We start from the raw sequence: 21,189 nt of genomic DNA, 5'->3' as shown, positions 1-21,189 counted from the left end.
CTGCCATCCGGGCCCTACATCCCTCGGCGGTGCGGATTTGCGTTGACTCGGCCGGCGAACCCGAGAATTCGCGATGCACCACGTCCCGGGCCACCATACGCGACGTTTTGGCCGCTTTCGTCGGGCTAGGTGGCCTCAAAAACGAGAAAAAAAAGTTTTGACATGCACCACGGAGGGACCAAAATCGTCGGCCATGGTACACCAGCAACCACGGCGCGACTTCAACTTCGTCGGCCATGGCAACTTTTCTTGTAGTGGTAGTTGCTTAACTTTTAAGTGTTAATAATTTAGAGTGTGCTTCTTATCTCCTTAATGGTTATATACCTCTCCCATCTCTAGGGTTTAATGATAAGCTTTTGTTGGTGTTAAGTTCAAGAGTTCAGTTCATGAAATACCATGAGGTTCATGGTAGGCTATTTATTTGTTTAAGACATGGAGAAGATAAGTGAAGAATGGTTTCTTCATTTTTATTGTTACTTGATTTACCATTGAATATATGTTCATATGTTATGGCAAGGAATATCATGTTGTGATCTTTAATAAGATCAAGTAGTTGATCCTTGATTAATAAGTTCTTGTGTTGATTTTAATTCCATTTGATCTAACCCCTTAGATCAACTTGTCTCTACCCAAAACAAGGTTTTAGCAAAGTCACATTGAGGTTTCTAGCACTCGGACTTGATGAGCTACTTCAATTCCACCAAGGTCAAGTGAAACTTCGATTCATCGTGATCTGTTTTACTTTAAAGCGCGAAAATTCCCCAGATTTTCTATGCATGAATGCAATGCACACATCTGTTTCCTCTATTTTTGTAACCCCAATACCTGGGATATTACACTTGTGAATGCCAGTGATGCCGGTGAGGTGCTTCTATGCCTCCTGTGTAATCCAATGATCCATTGGATCAATTATTTCTGTTGGCTAGCCTATCTGTGTGGCTTGACTTGATTCAATTGAACCATTTGATCAATTACATGTCAGTGGCTTGGTTGCTGATGAATTCTGTGGCTAAGTGAATTATTTGCTTACTGATGCTGCTGCTCAAGCATGCTATTGCTTCTGCGTATGTGTGCTGCTGCACTCCCTAGCTTTCTGGACTTGATCCAGGAGCTAGGATGTAGTGACATGTGCTTGTGTTGCCTCACAGTGTGCTGCTGTCAATATATAACATGGATTTGTTATGTATTCATGCTTGGATGAATTAATTAATGATGAACTGCTTATGCAGTGATGATTAATTGACTTGCTATGTATGAATTTGCTTTTCATGATTATTTGACAAGCAAATGAAGTCTGAATCCCTTTCTGGATAATGATGCTTTGTTATTTGGCTTTGCTTTGGATGGTTCTATGTGTGATGTGATCTCAGTAGCCTTGCTACTCGATCGGTTGCTCACATGGTTGGCTAGATCTTGTTGGCTACTCATCTTTGCTTGCATATTTGGGGATCATAATCAATATGAATGCCAATATGCTTGCCTGTGAAGAATTCTAGGGTTTCATGATGGTTGCATGCTTAGGATCCTCTGTGTAGTCTTTGGTAGCTGCTAATATCATGCTATACATCTACTGGTGCTGTCTGTGTATAAATTCTAGCTAGTGTGTGCATCTGTGCATGATTTCTAGCTTCTGTGCACAAGATGTGTATCTAGATGATTCTGTTTTAGTGGCTTTCTAGACTGACAGTGATCCTTGGTGAAAACCAAGTGATGAATTACCCATTGAGAATCTGCTCAATCCCATGACATATGTCATGCATGATTTATGGACTAGATCCATTGGATATTCTCCAGGAACTAGGTATACCTTGTTCCAGCTCCTAGAGTGAAACATTGTGTTGATGCAGACTTGTGGTTTGTGTGTCATAGCCCTTCACCTCAAGGTCTTGGTTGATCTTCTCATGTCACCATGATTTCTGGTGGTTGATTGGTTGTGTGTTGGTTGGTGTTGTTCTTGAGCAAGAACTGGATGAACTGTGCCTGTTCTATTTTCACCTTACCTTGTGAATCCTTATCTGGTCGACTGTGTACTGTTTCTAGGGTTTGTGCCCCTTTTATATGAGCTCTTCTTCTGTTCTAGCAATGCCACACATGCCTGGCTTGCTTTGGTGACTAGGCCTGTGCATGGCCTTGCTGTGGCTTGCTCAGCACACATGAGCTGTGTGCTCTCATATGCTGAAACCTGAGCCCCTGGTGGTGCTCAGGTTTGGTCTCGTCGTTGCCCTTATCTTGTGCTGTCCAGGGTTTTGGACATGCACAAGTGTGCGTGACACTTGTTTCTGTCCAAACTGAATTCTGTCTAACACTTAACCCCTGGCTAGTGCATATTGTGCTGTTTTGCAGGTTTTGAAGATGAATATGACCATGAAGATATACTTCAAGTCATTTAGTCTAGGTTTTTAGTTTAGGATCAATATTGTAATCTTCATTTTCATTTCTGTTTATTGTTCTTTAATTCTTGTGTCAAGAATATTGTAAAGACAATGTAATCTGTGTTGTGATATCAATAAAGCTCAAATTTTACTTATGAGCTTTTGATTTGTGTAATGTTTATATTCTTGAATAAATGTTGTATTTATTATTTACCTTGAAATTCAAAGTCATTTAAATTCATAAGTTGTATTTAAATTGTGAATTCAATTCCTATATTCATTAGTGCTTATTGTTTGATGTTATTCTTGTATAATAACTTGTCAAATGAATTCAACTCCCAAATCAACAAGATACAAAAGAGATCATGTCAAAATTTCACTAACTCACCTTGCCTAACCCTAATTGCAAAATGAGAGAGAACATCGATCCCTCTTAGGTTTAGTTGCAATAAGGCGTGAAAATTTCCCTCGTTTTGCGATGAAATGCACATCCCATTTCTAAATCTACCCTTCGTTGTTCCTATGTTCTAGGTTATTACAGAGTTTTACTTAGGGCATTACGACAAAGAACATAGACCGCTATCTAGCATGCATATATGCCTAAAAAGTCCACCTTCGGGTTAGCATATCCGCACCCCTTCCAGTATTAAGTTGCAAACAACAGACAATTGCATTAAGTACTGTGCGTAATGTAAACAATACAAATATCCTTAGACAAAGCATTGATGTTTTATCCCTAGTGGCAACAGCACGTCCACAACCTTAGAACTTTCTGTCACAGTCCCAGATTCAATGGAGGCATGAACCCACTATCGAGCATAAATACTCCCTCTTGGAGTTACAAGTATCAACTTGGCCAGAGCCTCTACTAGTAACAGAGAGCATGCAAGATCATAAACAACATATATATGATAGATCAATAATCAACTTGACATAGTATTCCATATTCATCGGATCCCAACAAACACAACATGTAGCATTACAAATAGATGATCTTGATCATGATAGGCAGCTCACAAGATTTAAACATGATAGCACAAGAGGAGAAGACAACCATCTAGCTACTGCTATGGACCCATAGTCCAAGGATGAACTACTCACGCATCAGTCTGTCGGCGGGCATGGTGATGTAGAGCCCTCCGGTGATGATTCCCCTCTCCGGCAGGGTACCGGAGGCGATCTTCAGAACCCCCCGAGGTAGGGTTGACGGCGGCGGCGTCTCAGTATGTTTTCTCGTATCGTGGCACTCGGTACTAGGGTTTTCGCGATGGAGAGATTATATAGGCGAAGAGGCAGAGTCGAGGGACGCTCGAGGGGCCCACCCCATAAGGCGGCGCGACCAGGGGTGGGGCCACGCCCCCCTATGGTGTGGCCGCCTCTTCGCCCCTCTTCGTCTCCTCTTCGGACTTCTGGAAGGCTCCGTGGAAAATATGACCGTGGACTTTTATTTCGTCCAATTCCGAGAATATTTCCTATGTAGGATTTTTGAAACCAAAAACAGCAGAAAATAGGAACTGGCGCTTCGGCATCTTGTTAATAGGTTAGTGCCGGAAAATGCATCAAAATGATATAAAGTGTATATAAAACATGTGAGTATTGTCATAAAACTAGCATGGAACATAAGAAATTATAGATACGTTTGAGACGTATCAGACAACCATCTAGCTACTGCTATGGACCCATAATCCATGGATGCACTACTCACGCATCACTTCGGAGGCGGGCATGGTGATGTAGAAGCCTCCGGCGATGATTTCCCCCTCCGGCAGGGTGCCGGGAAGAAATTCAGAACCCTCCCGAGATGGGTTCTGCAATGGCGGCCGCGATGGAACTTTTCGTGGATGGAGACTCGGGTGTCTGGGGTTTTCCCGAGATCATGAATAAATAGGCGGAAGGGCGAGGTCGGTGGAGGCCAGGGGGCCCACACCACCCCTTAGCACGGCCAAGGGTGGGGCCACGCCTAGGGCTGGCGTGGCCACCCTGCCGCGCCTCTTCGTTCCCCCTTCGGTCTCCGGCTTCGTTACGGTAAAATATTGACTTCGGCTTTTGTTTCGTCCAATTCCGAGAATATTTCCTGTAAAACTTTTTTGAATCCAAAAACAGCAGAAAACATGGAACTGGCACTGTGGCATCTTGTCAATAGGTTAGTTCCAGAAAATGTATAAAAATATAATGAAGTGCAAGTAAAACATAGTAGAATTGTTGTAAAACAAGCATGGAGCATCAAAAATTATAGATACGTTTGCGACGTATCACTGACACCGACGAGAGGCTTGTGGAGTCCAAGTTGTTGGGTAGGGGCTGCTCTTGGAGTGTGGTGGTCTTAATTTTTGTGTGTTTGTGGAAGACGGTGGGGGATCTGGCCGCTTGAAGAGTGGGGTGGCGTTAGCCTTGGATCCAGCGTTGAAAAGGCTCGGAGGGCTTCTCCTATTGATATTTTTTATCGGGCTAGATACAGTCTTACGGGGTGGGTGGTTACTGCGACTCGTTAACGCCTCATGGCTAGGGCCGGGTTTCTTTAGCGCTAAAGTATGGGCTAACAATTAGTGCTCGTGTTGTGATGGTGGAGGGGATGTGTGTTCTTGATAGTTGCGGTTGCGGCAGTTTGCAGCAACAGTTTGTATTTTCCTTGTGTCATGTTACTTGTATGTGTACCAACTTTGTATTGCTATTGTTTATAAATACAAGTAATGTATGTATACAACGTACATCGAAAAAATGAATGTCCAAGCGACCCCTAAAATATGTCGAAGTGGAGAACCAACCTGTGGTTGGATGGTTAGGAGGGCACTAGCACCTCCAGCCCACTAGAGTTCAAATTCTAGATTGAACACTTTGGTGTCTCATAAAGGCGGAGTATTCTTCAGTGGGAAATTGGTTTGCATGATTGGTCTCTCTTAAGGTCTAGATATTTTCTGGTAAAAGTGTTTGAGCAACAAGGAAGACAGTGTAGAGTATTATAATGCTTGCAATAAGTTCTTATGTAAGTTTTGTCTGCATCGGTTCATACTTGTGTTTGCTTCAAACAACCTTGCTAGCCCAAAGCCTTGTACCGAGAGGGAATGCTTCTCGTGCATCCAAAACCTTGAGCCAAAACCTATGCCATTTGTGTCCACCATACCTACCTACTATGTGGTATTTTCTCGCCATTCCAAGTAAATACTTCATGTGCTACCTTTAAACAATTCAAAACTTTATTACCTCTTATTTGTGTCAATGTTTTATAGCTCATGAGGAAGTATGTGGTGTTTTATCTTTCAATCTTGTTGGGCAGCTTTCACCAATGGACTAGTGGCTACATCCGCTTATCCAATAATTTTGCAAAAAGAGCTGGCAATGGGGTTCCCAGCCCCAATTAATTAAACTTCACTAATAATTCTCTTCACATGTTTTGCTCGATTCATCAGTAAGCAACTTAATTTTGCAAATAGACACTCCTCCATGGTATGTGATTGATGGAAGGCACCCGAGGATTCGGTTAGCCATGGCTTGTGTAAGCAAAAGGTTGGGAGGAGTGTCAACCATAAATAATGAAACTAAAGTACATGTGTAAACATAAGAGAAGAGGGATGATCTACCTTGCTGGTAGAGATAACGTCCTTCATGGGAGCCGCTCTTTGAAAGTCTGTTTGGCAAGGGGGTTAGAGTGCCCACTACCATTCGTTGACAACAACAAACACCTCTCAAAATTTTACTTTTATGCTCTCTATATGATTTCAAAACTTAAAAAGCTCTAGCACATGATTTGATCCCTGCTTCCCCCTGTGAAGGGCCTTTCTTTTACTTTATGCTGAGTCAGTTTACCTACTTCCTTCCATCTTAGAAGAAAACACTTGTGTCAACTGTGCATTGATTCTTACATACTTGCTTATTTGCACTTATTATATTACTTTATGTTGACAATTATCCATGAGATATGCATGTTGAAAGTTGAAAGCAACTGCTGAAACTTAAATCTTCCTTTGTGTTGCTTCGATGCCTTTACTTTGAATCTATTGCTTTATGAGTTAACTCTTGTGCAAGGCTTTTGATGCTTATCTTGAAAGTACTCTTCATGAGAAGTTTTGCTATATGTTATCTATTTGTTAGCAACTATAGATCATTGCCTTGAGTCACTTCATTCATCTCATATGCTTTGTAATAGTATGATCAAGGTTATGTAAGAAGCATGTCACTACAGAAATTACTTTTTTTATCGTTTACCTACTCGAGGACGAGCATGAACTAAGCTTGGGGATGCTTGATACGTCTCCAACGTACCTATAATTTCTGATGTTCCATGCTTGTTTTATGACAATACTTACATGTTTTGGTTACACTTTATGATGATTTTATGCGTTTTCTGGAACTAACCTATTAACAAGATGCCACAGTGCCAGTTCCTGTTTTCTGCTGTTTTTGGTTCCAGAAAGGCTGTTCGGGCAATATTCTCGGAATTCGACAAAACGAAGACCAAACATCTTATTTTTCCGGAAGCATCCGGAACACCGAAGGAGAGTCGGAGGAGAGCCGGGGGCCACCACACAGGTGGGCCGCGCGGGCCACACCCCGGCCGCGCCGGCCCGGTGTGGGGCCACCCTGTCGCCCCTCTGCGCCGCCTCTTCGCCTATTTAAGCCCTTTCGACCTAAAAACGCAGTACCTTTTGACGAAACTCCGGAAAGACTCCAGGGGCGCCGCCACCATCGCGAAACTCCGTTTCGGGGACGAAGTCTCGTTCCGGCACCCTGCCGGGACGGGGAAGTGCCCCCGGAAGCCATCTCCATCAACGCCATCGCCTCCATCATGCTCCGTGAGTAGTTCCTCCATGGACTACGGGTTCTAGCTGTAGCTAGTTGGTATTCTCTCCCCCATGTACTTCAATACAATGATCTCATGAGCTGCCTTACATGATTGAGATTCATCCGATGTAATCGGTGTTGTGTTTGTCGGGATCCGACGGATTGTTACGTTATGATTGTCTATCTACAAAGTTTATGAAGTTATTGTTGCTGCAATCTTGTTGTGTTTAATGCTTGTCACTAGGGCCCGAGTGGCATGATCTTAGATTTGAGCTCTATACTTATTGCTTAGATTGTATCTACAAGTTGTATGCTCATGTCTATGTCCGGAACCAAAGGCCCCAAAGTGACAGAAATTGGGACAACTGGAGGGGAAGGCTTAGATATGAGGATCACATGTTTTCACGGAGTGTTAATGCTTTGCTCCGGTGCTCTATTAAAAGGAGTGCCTTAATTTCCGAGTAGATTCCCTAGAGGCCCTGCTGCCACCGGCTGGTAGGACAAAAGATGTTGTACAAGTTTCTCATTGCGAGCACGTATGACTATATATGGAAAACATGCCTACATGATTAATGATCTTGATATTCTGTCTTAATGCTATTTCAATCCTATCAATTGCCCGACTGTAATTTGTTCACCCAACACTTGTTATTGGAGAGTTGCCACTAGTGTAGATAGCTGGGAACCCCGGTCCATCTTTCATCATCATATACTCGTTCTACATTCATTGGAAGTAGTATCAACTATTTTCTGGTGCCATTGCTCTCATATTACTATTATTGCTGCTGTGTTACTGTTACTACTGCTCTCATATCACTGCTACTTTCACATCACCCCTGTTACTAGTGCTTTTCCAGGTGCAGCTGAATTGACAACTCGGTTGTTAAGGCTTATAAGTATTCTTTACCTCCCCTTGTGTCGAATCAATAAATTTGGGTTTTACTTCCCTCGAAGACTGCCGCGATCCCCTATACTTGTGGGTTATCAAGACTGTTTTCTGGCGCTGTTGCCGGGGAGGCATAGCTCTACTCATAAGTTCACCTGGGGAGTACACTCTACCTCTCTCTCTGTTTTTGTTTTGTTTTACTTTGTCTTGCTTAGTTTACTTTTGTCTAGTTTATTTGTGCTTACTTTATTTCTGTCTTGTTTTATTTTGCTTAGTTTACTTTTGTCTAGTTTATTTTTGTTTTCTTTTATTTTCCTCATATACCCAAAAATCCATAAAAATTTGAAAAATCGAAAAATTAAAAACTGCTATTATTCCTACAACCTATTTGGAGCTTATAGAATTATATAATAATTATAGAGAATCAAGAGCGGGTAAAGTTATGAGTGCTGTGATAGAAAAATTAAATACAATTGCTAAAATCTTGCTTAAACGCCATGATATAAACTGTTGCTCTCAACAGGATACTAAACATCTTAAATTTCAATGTGGCTTTAGTGAGGAAGTTTTAATTAAAAACTATAATTGGAATAGCTATATTCATTTTGGGTTCGAAGAAGTAGAACAATTTGTTTTGTTTATGGGAGCTTCTGAGATCGAATCCTTCATTGCTAAAAACTATGAAACTTGTGTTGTTTGTAAGGACCTTAAAGATTATGTCTCTTCTATCCTTAATTTTTGCAATGAAAGTTACACTGATAATCCATATATCATTGATTATAAAGAGAGACTCATTAATGCACAAGAATGCACTCACAATTTGCAGGAACCAGTGGAAGAAGAAATTGATGAACCTGAAAGCTCATTGGATGAAAAAGAGGAGGAAATTGATGAACCCGAAAGCTCATTGGATGAAAAAGAAGAGGAGAGTGATGAACAAAAGGAGGAAGAATGGATTAGCTACCCATGCCAACCTTCTAATGAGAGTAACTCTTTATCTCTTACACTATTTGATTGTCCTCCATGCTTACCGAAAGAGGTTGAATGTTATGTTCCCGTGGATTCTCTTGAAATATTCCCTATGAGTAAAACTTGTGAGAATAATTATGCTACTGTTATTTATGATAATCCATGCTACTTTGATAAATCTTATGATAATGCTTTGTTTGTGCCCGATGTCGAAATGCATGGTACTAAAGAATTTTGCGTAGCAAATGTTTATGATAAAGCTCTTGATGATGGTCCTATGTTACTTGATAATATTAATTGTACTACTAATGAAAATGGGATTGGAGAGGTCTTGACATTATCTATGAGTCCCATATCTCTTGAGATTGATCAACCATCTTGTTATATTATTGATAAAAGTGTGTTTGAAAGTTTTAATCGCACTATTTTTGAGCTTGATAAAAATTATGTGTTTGTGAATCATGAAAAGCATGCTGTATGTGATAGTTATGTTGTTGAGTTTGTTCATGAAGCTACTGAAATTATTATGAGAGAGGAAAATATGGTTGTAGAAATTTGCATGGTACTAAAACACCTCTCTATATGCTTAAAATTTTGAAGTTACTCTTGTTTTATCTTCTTATGCTTATCACTTTGTTCTTCATGAATTTATTTGTGTACAAGATTCCTATGCATAGGAAATGTGGTAGACTTAAATGTGTTTTGAATTTGCTTTTTGATGCTCTCTTTTGCTTCAACTCTTATTCCTTGCGAGTGCATCATTAAAACTGCTGAGCCCATCTTAATGGCTATAAAGAAAGCACTTCTTGGGAGATAACCCATGTGTTTATTTTGCTACTGTTTTGAATGAAAGTTGTTACTACTGTAGCAACCTCTTATTATCTTTATTTTATTGCAATGTTGTGCCAAGTAAAGTCTTTGATAGTAAGGTTCATACTAGATTTGGATTACTGCGCAGAAACAGATTTCTTGCTGTCACGAATCTGGGCCTAATTCTCTGTAGGTAACTCAGAAAATTATGCAAATGTACGTGAGTGATCCTCAGATATGTACGCAACTTTCATTCAATTTGGGCATTTTCATCTGAGCAAGTATGGTGCCTCAATAAAATTCGTCTTTACGGACTGTTCTGTTTTGACAGATTCTGCCTTTTATTTCGCATTGCTTCTTTCGCTGTGTTGGGTGGATTTCTTTGTTCCATTACCTTCCAAGTAGCTTTGGGCAATGTCCGAAGTGTTAAGAATGATTGTGTCACCTCTGAACATGTGAATTTTTGATTATGCACTAACCCTCTAATGAGTTTGTTTTGAGTTTGGTGTGGAGGAAGTTTTCAAGGGTCAAGAGAGGAGGATGATATATGATCAAGAAGAGTGAAAAGTCTAAGCTTGGGGATGCCCCCGTGGTTCATCCCTGCATATTTCAAGAAGACTCAAGCGTCTAAGCTTGGGGATGCCCAAGGCATCCCCTTCTTCATCAACTTATCAGGTTTCTTCTATTGAAACTATATTTTTATTCGGTCACATCATATGTGCTTTACTTGGAGCGTCTGTGTGTTTTTATTTTTGTTTATGTTTGAATAAATTCAGATCCTAGCAATCCTTGTGTGGGAGAGAGACACGCTCCGCTTTTTCATATGAACACTTGTGTTCTTCGTTTTACTTTTAATGTTCAATGGTAAAAGTTGGAAGCTATTGCATTTATTGCTATTTGGTTGGAAACAGAAAATGCCTCATCATGTCTTGGATAATTTGACACTTGGCAATTGTTTTGAGCTCTCAAGTAGATCATGATTAAGTTTTTTTTCATGTAGTTTAAACCTATTAGTGGAGAACTACTATAGAGCTTGTTGAAATTGGTTTGCATGATTGGTCTCTCTTAAGGTCTAGATATTTTCTGGTAAAAGTGTTTGAGCAACAAGGAAGACAGTGTAGAGTATTATAATGCTTGCAATAAGTTCTTATGTAAGTTTTGCTGTACCGGTTCATACTTGTGTTTGCTTCAGACAACCTTGCTAGCCCAAAGCCTTGTACTGAGAGGGAATGCTTCTCGTGCATCCAAAACCTTGAGCCAAAACCTATGCCATTTGTGTCCACCATACCTACCTACTATGTGGTATTTTCTGCCATTCCAAGTAAATACTTCATGTGCTACCTTTAAACAATTCAAAACTTTATTACCTCTTATTTGTGTCAATGTTTTATAGCTCATGAGGAAGTATGTGGTGTTTTATCTTTCAATCTTGTTGGGCAGCTTTCACCAATGGACTAGTGGCTACATCCGCTTATCCAATAATTTTGCAAAAAGAGCTGGCAATGGGGTTCCCAGCCCCCAATTAATCAAACTTCACTAATAATTCTCTTCACATGTTTTGCTCTGATTCATCAGTAAGCAACTTAATTTTGCAAATAGACACTCCTCCATGGTATGTGATTGATGGAAGGCACCCGAGGATTCGGTTAGCCATGGCTTGTGTAAGCAAAAGGTTGGGAGGAGTGTCAACCATAAATAATGAAACTAAAGTACATGTGTAAACATAAGAGAAGAGGGATGATCTACCTTGCTGGTAGAGATAACGTCCTTCATGGGAGCCGCTCTTTGAAAGTCTGTTTGGCAAGGGGGTTAGAGTGCCCACTACCATTCGTTGACAACAACAAACACCTCTCAAAACTTTACTTTTATGCTCTCTATATGATTTCAAAACTTAAAAAGCTCTAGCACATGATTTAATCCCTGCTTCCCCCTGCGAAGGGCCTTTCTTTTACTTTATGCTGAGTCAGTTTACCTACTTCCTTCCATCTTAGAAGCAAACACTTGTGTCAACTGTGCATTGATTCTTACATACTTGCTTATTTGCACTTATTATATTACTTTATGTTGACAATTATCCATGAGATATGCATGTTGAAAGTTGAAAGCAACTGCTGAAACTTAAATCTTCCTTTGTGTTGCTTCGATGCCTTTACTTTGAATCTATTGCTTTATGAGTTAACTCTTGTGCAAGGCTTTTGATGCTTATCTTAAAAGTACTCTTCATGAAAAGTTTTGCTATATGTTATCTATTTGTTAGCAACTATAGATCATTGCCTTGAGTCACTTCATTCATCTCATATGCTTTGTAATAGTATGATCAAGGTTATGTAAGAAGCATGTCACTACAGAAATTACTTTTTTTATCGTTTACCTACTCGAGGACGAGCAGGAACTAAGCAGCCGGTTGTAATGATTAAACCTTTTAAATAATAAAGCATCTCTTATTGAAAAAATAAGTGAGATTTAGGTAGGTTCCCACTTGGCACCTTACTGCTGGACACACTAGACAGACTGCAAAAACAAGGGCTTAAATCCCTGTATCGGTGCACCTTCTGTGATCTAGAACTGGAAAGCATCGACCAACTGCTCACCGAATGCCCCTTCTCGGGAGTTCTGGTTTCTCCTGTGACAAACGCCGGGAGCAGCAGATATGGTGCCATCAGAACACGAAACTGTCAGGCAGTGGTTCTACTCCATCGCCACAAGCCAGCCCAAGAGCAAAGAAAGAATATCACAGTCCTGGCAATTGCAGGCATGAGGCGTCTATTGGTTGGCGCGCAACGCAAGAACATTCGACAGAAAGTTTTCGCAAATGAATCAAGTGGTAGCTGCAGCTATGGCAGAATTAGAGCTATGGCCTATGGGAGCTAGCAAAGCAGACAGCGGGTAGTAGGGAGGAGTAATTTTACTTGTAAAAACGGGTGGATGATCCTTGTGCATCAATTTGGAAAACCCTCATTCTATCTACTACCTCTGGTCGGAATAAATTGACGTGCCTGCCAACTAACAACATGCATGCACAGGCCTCTCTCCGCATCGATTAAATCCGACCAGAGGGAGTAAATCTTAATGAAAAACAGTTTCTTAAAAAAAATGCATCTTCCAGACTACAAAGGCTTCTTGTTTCTCACATGTACACTTCCAATTTGCAAAAAAGGAAAAGTTACACTTGGTATTACAGCTGCTCCGTTTAATGAACACTATAGCCTGCCTGTACAACAGCCTAAAGAGCCTAGACCCCGAAGGAAGGTTGATCTCTATATAGCCTCCACTGGGGCTGCCAGAAGTTTCTCAGACAGAATATACAGTAAACTGAACCTATGTGCGAAGGTAGCCTGGTGGTGTATCTAGACCCTAGATTGATCCTACTATCTTCTTCATACTTTGCTCCCTCACGCTTAGTGCTTCTTCTTGCAGACGTACACGGTGGCACCCCACAGCAATCTGCTGCTAATGTTGGTGAGGCGTGTATTTTCATGTAATCTATGATCGTACGTCATTCTTTCTCAGCTATGGCAACAAAAGCATCCTTACGTGACCACCTCCGCCTCGAGACTTTGTCCGGCGGGTTGATTATGGCACGCTCGGCATCCTCGAGACGGTACCCGATGACAACCTCTTTCCTCTGCCTTGCTCGTAGCATCACCTCAAAGAAATTCAGCTCCTCGTCTTCTCGGAGGTACAGCTCAGATTGTCGTATTTGCAGTTCATTCCCCTGCAGAAGTGTTCAAATGCAGCATAAGAGATTTGTAGTGCTAATACATAAACCTGACAAGAGTGCTTACTGCAGACATTTTGAACCATACCTCTTCAGCAAAGAGCTCCTCTAAGACGTAATTTATTTGCCGGTCTTCTGCAACCATCGCCAGTGCCATGCTCACAAGTTCATTTGAAAGAACATAGTCGCTGATCTTTGACATGGCTAGTAAATTTTTTGTCCTAGGGTCCAGTATTTCACTGATTATGACAGATTTATCAGATGCTTGTAGCATCTCCCCCATCCAAGAACCTTCTGAGAAGCTTTCTCCTCGGAAAGCTTCCTTGTATGGAAGTCGTTTTGCCTGCAGTATTTAGAAGTGCAGCAGATATAATCAGTTCATGAAAAGATTTTCTTAACGCATCAGGAGTTGAGGACAGATGATTGAAAACCAAAATAGTATTTCTAGAAGAACCTGAATATCTCTGATCAGCAATAGCGTTGCAAGAGACCTCGAATCAGCTTGTATTGCTGAATCTTCCACAGATTCATCTGCCAAAATCAATATCTGCAATGTCATAGGCAGCTCAGTCAGATGAAAGGACCAGATCAAGCTCATAGTAAGCTCGAGAGTACTCAATCCCAAAAAAAATTCTTATTTTAGCAGAACTTACAGAATCAAATGATTCTAAAGGGAGGCTCTCCAAGTGACGGCGAATGACAGCATTTCCTTCACGATGAACCAACGTAATATTTTCTAGACGACTGAAGTCCAGACCTCCTTCAATTAGCTTTCTTTCTCGGTCTATTTCAGGGACATCATTGAACATCCACAACTCTGACCCTGGGGCTAGGAAAGCATCCAGTACCTGAATATCTAAAATCAAGTTATGATATGTTGTTGACCTATTCTGCGCCAAACTAAGAGAACTATGCCTGGAATTGAGATAAACAAAAGGTCTGTTGACGCATATCTGTACTTTTTTTTTACCAGGATGTATATCTGTACATGGTTTGATAATGGCATGATATTTTATGTATAAACAATTCTTACGGTTGCTTACAACTTTGATCTAGAGTCCATACAACAGGGTCATATTATTAGTATGAGGAAGTTATATAGTAGTATTTAGCAAAAATTATCTTCTTTGTGTGTTCTGTTCTACAAATGAATGCATTATATCCACATGAATATTCCAGAAGAGCATGAGAATGCCAATTTGTATCCATAATCAAGTTACCATTATCATATCTTCCATATCACGTCGCCAACCACAAAATAATATTCTTTCTGGAGACTTTGGAACAACAAAATCTTTAGGCGGATAGCCTCTCTTAACCTGCACAAGTTTACAGAGAAAAGGTAATTAGGGGCTTGAAGAAAGGGCTTACCACAATCATATCATCTATATCCCGTCGCATTCCACAAAGAAGAATCTTCTGAGGGTATCTTTCATGGCGAACAATGTCTATGTAAACAGCTTCTTTAACCTGAATAATAAAATCGACTTTGCTTTTGTAAACTTCATTACAGGATTTCTATATATGTGCAGTGTCTACACTAAACTATTTTAGGAAGCTAAGATGGCTAGTTTATAGTTCCAGAAAGTGAAGAGTCAAAAGCCTCGAATCTGACATCTGTAAAGCATAAAAACGGTATTCTGCATTTGCACTTTTGGTGCTCACTGAACAAAAGAGGGGAGGGATACTTCTCAAATCTTAAAGAGAAAGCAATCAAGTTGTGTTTCACTTCATGTATGCTAATAACAGAACTTTTCTCAGGGTGCTTAAGAAGAGTTCATGTGAAGTTTTAAGGGAAATTCTGTAGCACAAGTTGATGGCCCACATTAAGGCAAGAAATGATTTTCGAGAATCAAGATGAATCAGCAAGTTTTTAATACAGTAGGCACAATATGGCGTTAGATGGCACTTGCTACAAACCCTAAGAAAACACACAGCAAACTATTAAAGTTACTGATAAACGTAATATACAGGAAAATTCAGTTGACGCAGTGGGTTATGAAGATAAGTAAAGTACCTTGGGTAATGGTGCCGGGGCATACGTATCATCGTCTTCTGCAATTACTATCACCTCATCACCTTCTTGCATGACATAACAATCATCAGGATTTAAAATAATTTTGCCCCCGTAAGCTGCCATCTTTACTCCACATGGAACAGCATCAGGAAAGCTAATCAGCACATCTTCAAATTGCATTCCGACCAACTGAGGCCATCTTTTAATGTAGAACTCACAGTTCTCGAAGCCAAGGATATCTTCCCATATCTGTGTATATTTGAAGGTACAGATAGAAATTAGAAAGACTACATGAGTTACTGAAGTCTACCAAATGATCAACCAGTAAGGTAATTATAATACTCCCTCCGTTCCAAATTAATTGATGCATATTTGTCTAGATTCGCATGTATCTCCACACTAAAACGCGTAGGTATCTAGACAAATATGCGTCAATTAATTTAGAACGGAGGGAGCAAGCATTCCTTAGATGTAGGTAAGCATGTCAGTGTGTCTGTGTGTGTGTAGCAAATGTAGAACAAACTGGCTATTTTAGTTACATAAAATCTGCAGTCCAAGCTAAAATTTGCAGTGTGGTGATAAAATGAAATACGTAAGCCAGTAAGTGGCAGGGCAAACAACAGCCTAAGCACATAACCACGAATGGAATTAAATAGCTTATGTGCAACTGAAATCAAGTGAAGGTCATAAGTCTAGTGCAAGAAAATTTCTGAAGAAAACAGATATTGTACTAAAAACGTCTCATAGTGACAGGGGATTCCACACTGCAATGATAAATAGAACCAAACGGAATGCTCAAGAGGAGTTCCTTTTGAAGAAGCGAGAAAATTGTTGGTTAGAAACAAACCTGAGCAAGGCCCGGCTGACGCGCACATTGTATCATCAATCGACCTATCACATCATGTGCGACAACAGTTTCCACAAGGTCTCCACCAACAAGTTTAACTAGAACTTCATTGTCAAGATCACTAAGCTCAACGACAATGTGACCTCTTAGTCCTTCTTTAACTCCAGTTAAACTCAAGACTATTCGCAGTGCTCGGGCATCACTCTGGAGAAGGGGCAAATAATGTAAGCACAAATTTCATGTTCAATGGTGCAACTTAATCGGCAGAACAAACCTGGTCAGCATTTCCTTCTACAGCTAAAACCACAATTGCACGCGCCTTAGAAACTGAGACCTTGTACATGATGGTAGATTACATTTAGTTCAAGAATAAGAGAATAGGACATAATGCATTAATTAACTTCACAATCATCACTTATATAGTATTTACTGTAGAGATTACCACAATGGTATATTAAGTTTACAGCTGTAGCATACAGAGAAAAATCATGATATGTTGCTGAATCTATAATCATATTTTCACCTTTTTTAAGTCAGCCAAAATCAGAGGGCTTCCACTTCGGCATATTACAGCTGTTCCTTTCAAGTCAAACTCCATTTTAGCAATATCTGCTTCCATTTCCTCTTTGTCTCTCTCGGCCATCACTACAATAGTCCCTCCTCCCAGACTTTCATTAGCAATAGAAATTTGGTTCAGTAAAGATCCCTATTGTCATAAAGGGAAATAGGTTAGTCAGGAGGGATGCAATAAATGGTATAAATGCATGCATAATGCAACTTAATACTCCCTCCGTCTCAACTTAGTCTGGATTTCATTTGGCAAATCCACAGAAATGACAGGGCATCAAAAGAAATTAAGATTAGGCATGGGATGAAATCCATGGAATTCTCATTTGAATTACAATACCAATTCCATGGCAGCCAAACAAGTTGATTCTCAGAATCACAAATGAAGTCTTTGATTCTAGCCTCAAACGATGGGAGCCAAACAACCTCTAATTTGTATTTATAGTATGTTCATTTTTTTTGGATAAATATAGTATATGAAATGAAAGATAATTGCAAGACGAATGCAACGATACCGTTTATGCATTCTCAATTAATATATTTAGTATATATTTGTGGTCAAAGTTGTGCATCAAAGACTGTGTGAAAAAATTCATGTCTTATATTTGGAGAAGGAGGGAGTACCGGTATCTACTACGGAATATCTACCATACTGCTTACAGGAGCTGACAACGCAAAACACAATGGGAGAGTGAAATATTACACCTGCATTCTACTCTTCACTTTAAAACTTCCACTGTGTCTACAACTAGTTTGGCTATTTTAAGCCTTTTCTACTCGCCAGAAATGGCAACAAAATCAGATGTCAGAAGTAAAATAAAAAAGACCACACTTCATGTGGCATTCACACTGCACATTGGAGACCTGATCATCTTCCTATAACATGCCCACAGAATTGAAGCTTCAGGACGTAACTAAGGAGATACGCAATAGGCAATCTAACAACAACAACCATATAACTAATTGGGCGGTATTCACATTAGACTATTAGCTATTGACATAGAGCTCCTATTCGAACAATTAAGGGGAATAACAGTTCAACCAGGCAGGAGCAGGAAATGCTGCATGATAGGAATCAGTAAAGGTTGATTCAAAGATTACCAGCTTGTCGCTCCACCCAAGGATCAGGGTGTGGCTCTGCTCTATGACCTCGCTCCTTCCTTTCCTCAAAGAGTCAAACTTCTCCGAGATGGAATCGGTCACAAGCCCAAGCATCATGGCAAAGATCAACATCCCACCAATACTGATGGAAACCGAAACCAACTTGGGTCCAAACCCCTCCGCATTCGCATGGTTGCCCGCGTCGGCGACAAAGGTCCACGACAACCAGAGGCAATCTGACAGGCTATCTTCAGTGACACCGTAAAGAGCCAATCCACCGAGGCCAATAAGCAACAGCGTAGCGACGAGCAGGACCAGGGGTTTAGCGTACGGGTGGAGCGACAGGAATATATCGACCCTGTACGCCAGCCGCTTGTTGATGGCGACCTCCTCGGAGTCCTGCGGCCTCCTCAGCTTGGACAGCAGGTCTATGTACTTGAGGACCACGATCGGCGCGTACAGGGCGGAGAGCGAGAGCAGCAGGGCGAAGTTCTTCAGGCTCCTGCTCGGCACGGAGGAGGAGGAGGAGGAGGAGGAGTCGTAGGAGAACATGCTGCTCATGTCCAGCGAGGAGTCCATGACGACGATGCATGACTGCAGCTTCGCCGTGGCCGCGGCGAGCTGTCCCTGGCAGGACCGGAATGGGAACAGGCGGCGGTGAGATTGCTTGCGTTGTTGTTGTATGATGTGGAGGTGGAATGGGTGAGGATGATTGATCTTACCCGCAGATGGTGGACCTGGTCGTGCAGGGAGAAGTTCGTGCGGAGGAGGGAGGCGAAGCAGAGCAGAATGGCCTGCAAGGATAACAACATTCCGCTATCAAAAACATGGCCGGCAACAACAGTCAAGCAGGAAAACGCGCGAGTTCAGCGTTACCCACCGCCGCGGAGACCAGGCCCGACCACCGGAGGGTGGCCGCCGACGCCGGCGGCGATTTGCTCTCGGGCACCGGCGGGGCAGCCGCGGGCGCCGCGGCGGTGGGGGCCGTCCGTGCATCCCCGCGGCGCACGCCAGCGTACCGTGGGTCTCGGCGGCGCGGCGCGGACGGGGGCGGCGGGGAGGGCTGCTCCGGCGAGGGGTGCGGGGAGCGGGAGCGGGAGCGCGGGGTCGGGGGCGGGCGACGGTCGGCGAGGGAGTAGGGCTTGTAGGAGCGGGAGGTGGTGGGGAAGGGGGCCCTGTGAGCGAGGGTCCGGGAGGAGGAGGAGGGGAGGAATGGCGGCGCCGGCGGGAAGAACCAGTCACGGTGCGGCGGCGGCGGCGGCGGCGAGTTGTCGGGGTCCAGGGGCATTCTCGGGATTCCGTTGGCGAGCTGGCGAGTGGGTGAGCCTGAGGAAGGGATGTTGGTTGGGTTCGTTTGTTTGTTCGGTTGGTAGTGCTCGGGGAATCATTCCCCGTTGTCGTTGACTTGCTGCAGGCTTATAATTTGTTTTGGTTTTCTAATTATTGATGACTGGGTTTTAATTCAGTTTCTCTTTTTTTTTCTTAACCAGTTCAAATTCAATATCTATGGTAGTTTGATGGTTTTGTTAGAACATGCCTGTTGCTCTAATTTTGGGCATTTGGCCTTTGGCCCATGGCCCATTATCAAATTCTGAAACTCTTTTTTTTTCGAGAGCACGCGCAAAGCGTGCCTTGTCTTTATAGAAGGAGAAAGCATAACATCATACAAGAACAGCACCAAGGTGCTGGGAACACACACACGCCACCCGCCCTCCGCCTAGGCCTACTCTCTCGCTATATCTAGCCTCCCTCCTCTCCTGGCCCTCTCCCATAGGTGGAAATCCTCCCTAATCTGGGTGACCATTTGGTCCACCGTTTTCTGCTCCCTGTCATTGCCAAAAGCCCTCGCATTTCGCTGTTTCCATATCATCCATGCCGTGCCGATGACCATGGAATCAAAACGCTTCCTATCGAACCTCCTTACCCGCTTGCGGGCCTCCGTCCACCATCTCTGCAGGTTCCCCATGGACCCCGGGTCTGCCATCCTTAGCCCTGCACTGTGTAGCACCCTGCACCATACCTGTCTCGCATAGGGGCATAGAACTAGAATGTGCTCGACATTGTCCTCATCTTGCAGGCATGTGTAACATGCGTTTGGGTGCTCTTGCAGTCCATGTCTCGCCCGTCTGTCCGATGTCCACAAGCGGTATCTCAAGGCCAGCCATGCAAAGATCATGCATTTCATGGGCGAAAAGGATCCCCAAACCGGTCTACTCATGCTCCATCTCACACTACCTTGGCCCATTTCAATAATCAGTGGCAGCACTAGTGGGGGCTGAAGTTTAGAGCATCCCCACTCGTTGGCGCTCCCCACGCCCAAATCCGGCGAAATTTTCGTCCGGATTGGAGGAAGATTTGGCGTGGGGAGCGCCGAAGTTCCAGCCGTCCCCCCGACAGGAAACCCCCAACCTCGACCATTTGACATATTTCAAACAAATTTAACATAAAATTTAACAAGTTCGGCGACCAAGAGTACGAAAATTGCTAAAACAAATTCGGCGATAATCAGTACAATGTTTAACAAGTGCTGAAACAAATGAAGCACACAATTTCACAATTTTTCAAACAAATTAAGACAGACTAGTTGGCTTCGGCGTTGGCGTTGCCTCGGAGCCTCCATATGTGCTCCACCGGATCATCTTGCGATAGGCCGATGCATTGTAGAGTCTCGAATCGCCCGGCGCATAGCAATGAAGGCGGCCCATGATGGAGGCACCTGGTGATTAGGCTGTGCAAGAGGACCCTCTCTCTCATATGGTGCTTCTTGCTCAGCCAGAGGAACCGGATGCTTTCGCTCATTTTCAATAATCATATTGTGTAGGCACACACAACAGTTCATCACCTCCCACATCTGATCTTTGGACCAAGTCATAGCGGGGAACCGGACGACGACAAATCTCTGCTGGAGGACACCAAATGCACGCTCGACGTCTTTTCGGCAAGCTTCTTGTTTCTTGACAAACTCGCAAAGTTTGGGGGTGCTAGGGTTGGAGATAGTCTGCACAAATGTTGCCCACTTTGGATAGATACCGTCCGCAAGGTAGTATCCTTTGTTGTAGTGCCGACCATTGATCACATAGTCCACCGGGGAGCATGACCCTCAACAAGCTTGGAAAAGACCGG

At 42.4% G+C, this 21,189-nt stretch overlaps 1 protein-coding gene across 2 annotated transcripts; it reads right to left on the bottom strand.

Annotated features, from left to right (window-relative positions):
* Nucleotides 1–12,876: 12,876 nt before the first annotated feature.
* LOC124680592 (probable ion channel CASTOR) lies at nucleotides 12,877–19,369 on the bottom strand. 2 transcript variants are annotated; one of them, XM_047215660.1, is made up of 12 exons: nucleotides 18,947–19,369; nucleotides 18,789–18,860; nucleotides 18,067–18,693; nucleotides 16,922–17,104; nucleotides 16,673–16,732; nucleotides 16,399–16,602; nucleotides 15,552–15,800; nucleotides 14,906–15,004; nucleotides 14,188–14,382; nucleotides 13,989–14,081; nucleotides 13,623–13,877; nucleotides 12,877–13,531 (listed from the first exon to the last, which is right to left on the bottom strand). In XM_047215660.1, the coding sequence occupies exons 1-12, from the start codon at nucleotides 19,352–19,354 to the stop codon at nucleotides 13,313–13,315; spliced, it is 2,664 nt and encodes an 887-aa protein (XP_047071616.1). In that variant the 5' UTR covers nucleotides 19,355–19,369; the 3' UTR covers nucleotides 12,877–13,312. The 2 variants fall into 2 exon arrangements, with proteins under 2 accessions (XP_047071616.1, XP_047071615.1); XM_047215659.1 differs by lacking the exon at nucleotides 14,906–15,004 and adding an exon at nucleotides 14,755–14,853.
* Nucleotides 19,370–21,189: the final 1,820 nt, after the last annotated feature.

This window comes from Lolium rigidum, unplaced genomic scaffold, assembly GCF_022539505.1.
Source record: "Lolium rigidum isolate FL_2022 unplaced genomic scaffold, APGP_CSIRO_Lrig_0.1 contig_20310_1, whole genome shotgun sequence".
In the NCBI taxonomy this organism is placed as follows: domain Eukaryota; kingdom Viridiplantae; phylum Streptophyta; class Magnoliopsida; order Poales; family Poaceae; genus Lolium; species Lolium rigidum.
The sequence above is the reverse complement of the archived record's forward strand: the minus strand, read 5'-3'. Positions and strand labels throughout refer to the sequence as shown.

Coding starts and splice junctions, on each gene's coding strand:
- LOC124680592 (XM_047215660.1), bottom strand. CDS start 19,354: ATGCCCCTGGACCCCGACAACTCGCCGCCGCCGCCGCCGCCGCACCGT. Junction 18,694..18,788: donor ACCAGGTCCACCATCTGCGG/GTAAGATCAATC, acceptor CGGTCCTGCCAG/GGACAGCTCGCCGCGGCCAC. Junction 13,878..13,988: donor TGCTGATCAGAGATATTCAG/GTTCTTCTAGAA, acceptor TAAATACTGCAG/GCAAAACGACTTCCATACAA.